The 3,575-nt window shown below is 47.0% G+C and overlaps 1 protein-coding gene across 1 annotated transcript; it reads right to left on the bottom strand.

Annotated features, from left to right (window-relative positions):
• Positions 1 to 262: 262 nt before the first annotated feature.
• LOC114770495 (DNA-directed RNA polymerase I subunit RPA43-like) lies at positions 263 to 3,575 on the bottom strand. The gene is made up of 4 exons (XM_028964469.1): positions 3,281 to 3,575; positions 1,915 to 2,056; positions 1,620 to 1,828; positions 263 to 970 (listed from the first exon to the last, which is right to left on the bottom strand). Exons 1-4 carry the CDS (start codon positions 3,535 to 3,537, stop codon positions 619 to 621), a joined length of 960 nt encoding a protein of 319 aa, XP_028820302.1. The 5' UTR covers positions 3,538 to 3,575; the 3' UTR covers positions 263 to 618.

Raw genomic sequence — 3,575 nt, 5'->3', positions numbered from 1 at the left:
CTCACTCTGCATCTCACATAAACCCAGCTAGAGGTAAAAATGTTGAGGACTTCTCTAAACAACATACACAAAGACTTTCATAAAGAATATTTCATTGATTATTGATGTGTAATTACATGTGAGTTGGTGCTGACTGTCACCAACTCACGAACACTAGAGAGCAGGAGAGAGACTTGGTTCAGGCTGTCCATTACAATATGTCCTCTAGGACGCACCATACAAAAAAATAAGACTAATATTAGAATGAAGCAGCTCACAAATGCACCTCAGATTTTTTTTTTTATTTTTCATATATTAAAGAGTCACTGTCCCTTTCTTTGTCAAAAGTCACATTCTTGAGAGGAAACATGTATGTCCTGGAAACCTATACATATTTGGAAAAATATTTCACAATTTTTTTTTTTTTTTTACATGTTGGGTAGAACCATGCAAACATAGCACTGATGAAGGAACAGAAGATGCAGGACTGGAGTCTAATAAATCCTGCAGCGCCACCTCATTTCCGTTTAAAATGCCATGCTGCCCCCTGCTGCCAAAACCCTTTTATTACACAACACTGACAAATAAAGGGACGTTCAGGGTTACGGTCCCATCCAGAAGTCTTTTACTGGGTAGATGTTAACACTTCTTCTTCTTCTTCTTCACGTTCAGTGTTTCTGCATTGTCGGTCACATCGTCCCTCTCCACCTCCTTCCTCTTCCTGCTGCTCTTTTCGCTGAGGTATCCGCTGGAGTCGCTGCCCTCCACCTTCCGCCTCTTCTCCTTTTTCCTCTTCTTTTTCTCCTGGACAACCGACTCGTCCATCTGACTGACCTCCAGACCTGAGTCGGCCAGTTCCTCCTCTTCCTGTCGCTCGTGCTTTTCCGGCCTTTTGTCCTTTTTCTTCTTGTGCTTCTTCACGCCTTCGACAGTTTCTATCTGTGGTTCTACTGGTTCTGGAGCCTCTGCTGCAGACAGGAGCTCCTCGATCCTGAAGACAGAACAGCAGGTGCTGGATTAGATGAGTGGTCCTTAAATTTTCAGAAGCAAAACTACTTTTTTATTACAATATTTAGGTTTTTAAGGTCCCATGACATTAATATATATATTTTTTACTGTATCTGAAGTCTCTTTCTGAATTTCAGCCTTGGTGCAGAATTTGGTCCCACAATGAGATTTCCCCATTTCTGTAGCTTTAAATGGTAATGAAGAGGAAAGAGGTGGGACAGGGAGGAGCGCAGCCTAAAGAAGTAGAGGGGGCATTCGCAGAAATGACGTCATCACCACTAGGGCTGGACGATTATGGCCAAAATGATAATCCCGATAATTTCGTTTAATATTGTAATCATGATTAATCACGGTTATTCTACAGATTTTTCAGATTGTTGGCGACTAAACCAGCCTGTCAACATTTTCTGGAGAGATGACGGCAGACAAAGCATGAGAAACGGGAGGTGACATTTCCCGTTATGATGTCATAAGGGGACAAATTCCAACGTGAACGTGAAGTAGAATGACCAAAGCACTCTTTACACATATCGGCATTTCTGGCCACTGCAGGACCAGTCAGGCTCGGGGAACTCGTATTAATGTTAAATACTTCTGTATTAGAAGAACCTGATTCAGCAGAATCTCAGTACCTGGACTTAGTCAGACGGCCCCGGATCAGGAGAACCCCGGCTGCGTCGGCGTCCAGGTTCGCCACCTCAAACTCCAGGTCGTCCCCGACCTTTAACCCTGAATCCCTCCATGCCTCCACGCTTAGGGAACCGGGCTTCAGCACAGAGGCATTAAAGCAGCCGTGCACCAGGCAGCCCACGTGGGTCTGGCCCAGTTTGTTGACTACGCCCTATGAGAGAGAACCAATCAGGACACAAGATTATAAAAAAATTATTTAACAGATTGATAGCCATGCAAAAATACACACATACAGACCTTGAGTTTCTGTCCTCTCTTGGGTTTGAAGACCACGAACGTGGCCTCGATGTTCATGTGGACATACCCCTGGTCGTCCAGAATGTCTGCGTGTGGCCCGACCACTTTGATGTCATCAAACGCGAGAGGGACACCCTTCATACTAACACACACACAGGCGCCGCGATCAAACACCAACAGGGTCCTCACACACATTTACAAAAGAATTTCCATGACTTTTCAATTTCTCTAAGGCATATTTTCATGATTAATGTCATTTCTGTGCAAATGTAGGAAACAAAAAAAAGTTTGCGCAGCCCGAGTAAAATGGGCACCATCAGGTTCGGGTGTAGATCATAAACAGCAAAGTTAGCAGTGAGTTCTGTATCTGAAATATTCCCAGGTCAAACATCCGAGAAATCTCCACTTTAACAAAATCAAGTATGTGAACTCACACACACACACACACACACACACACACACACACACACACACTGCCTCAAATTTAAGGCACTTGCTGCACTTTTGACAGTATGTATCATTTCAAAGTAAAAGTCTAAAATGGAAAGACAGGGAAAGATTTTAAAAAAAATATTAATATAGTGCCTTTTGACTGGGGTCAAATTGTAAACAAATCATGCACTTTCACACTCGTGAAAGCCGTAGATAGTAGTGAAAGTGAAGTGTCATTGTGAAACACAGAACAGTGACAAAACGAAATGTGTCCTCTGCTTTTAACCATCACCCTTGGTGAGTAGTGGGCAGCCATTACAAGCGCCCGGGTGAGCAGTGTCTGGGGACGGTGCTTTGATCAAGGGGACCTCAGTGGCACCGTGGCGGTTCAGGATTCGAACCCGCATCCTCCCAATTATGAGTCTGTTTTCTTACCTCCTAGACGACCACACCTTTGAATACAATCAAACGCGCAGCGAGTGGACAAGCGGCTGTATTATTTCACATTTTCACAATTGATTGGCTGCAGCAATTGAAAGACTGTGTGCCTGTAAGTTCACAGACATACACGACTTTGTGAAAGTGGAGATGTCGAGGTTTTTGTTTAATGAGTAAGAGGAAATCCAGCAAAGCTCTACGAAAAATCTGGAATATGGAAGCAAGGCCCGCGTAATAGGAATCGCCAGAGCACCGTCCCCACACACTGCTCCCCGGCGCCTGTCATGGCTGCACACTGCTCACCCAGGGTGATGGTTAAAAGCAGAGGACACGTTTCGCGTAAACGCGTGCTGTGTTTCACAACGACAATCACCTCACTTTCACTCACTCATTCTCTTTTCAGACTTTCGACGACAACAGAAGCCAGCGTGAGGACGGAGGTCAGGGGTCACAGACGGGAGGTGAGCGGAAGCGTGTTTCCCTGCGAGTTACTCACCTGTCGGAATACTTGAGCAGCTCGGCGCTCAGCTCCTCCCGGATCCCCCGCTTCTTCTTCCTCAGGTAGACGGGCGGCAGCGCCACGTGTCTCCGGTGGCCGTCCAGCACCAGGCACGAGTAGGGGGCGTCCAGCAGCGCGCAGGCCTCCGCGAACGCCGGGATGACGCACGGGGCCGGGACCGGGACCGGGGTCGGGGTCGGGGTCGGAGCGGCGGGCCCCGCGTTGTCCGGACACTTCTCCTGCAGGCTCGCCATGCTGACGGGGACCAGGAATCGAGGTGCGGAGGGAAGGG

The sequence above is a fragment of the Denticeps clupeoides genome, chromosome 20 (assembly GCF_900700375.1).
Source record: "Denticeps clupeoides chromosome 20, fDenClu1.1, whole genome shotgun sequence".
Lineage (NCBI taxonomy): Eukaryota > Metazoa > Chordata > Actinopteri > Clupeiformes > Denticipitidae > Denticeps > Denticeps clupeoides.
The sequence above is the reverse complement of the archived record's forward strand: the minus strand, read 5'-3'. Positions and strand labels throughout refer to the sequence as shown.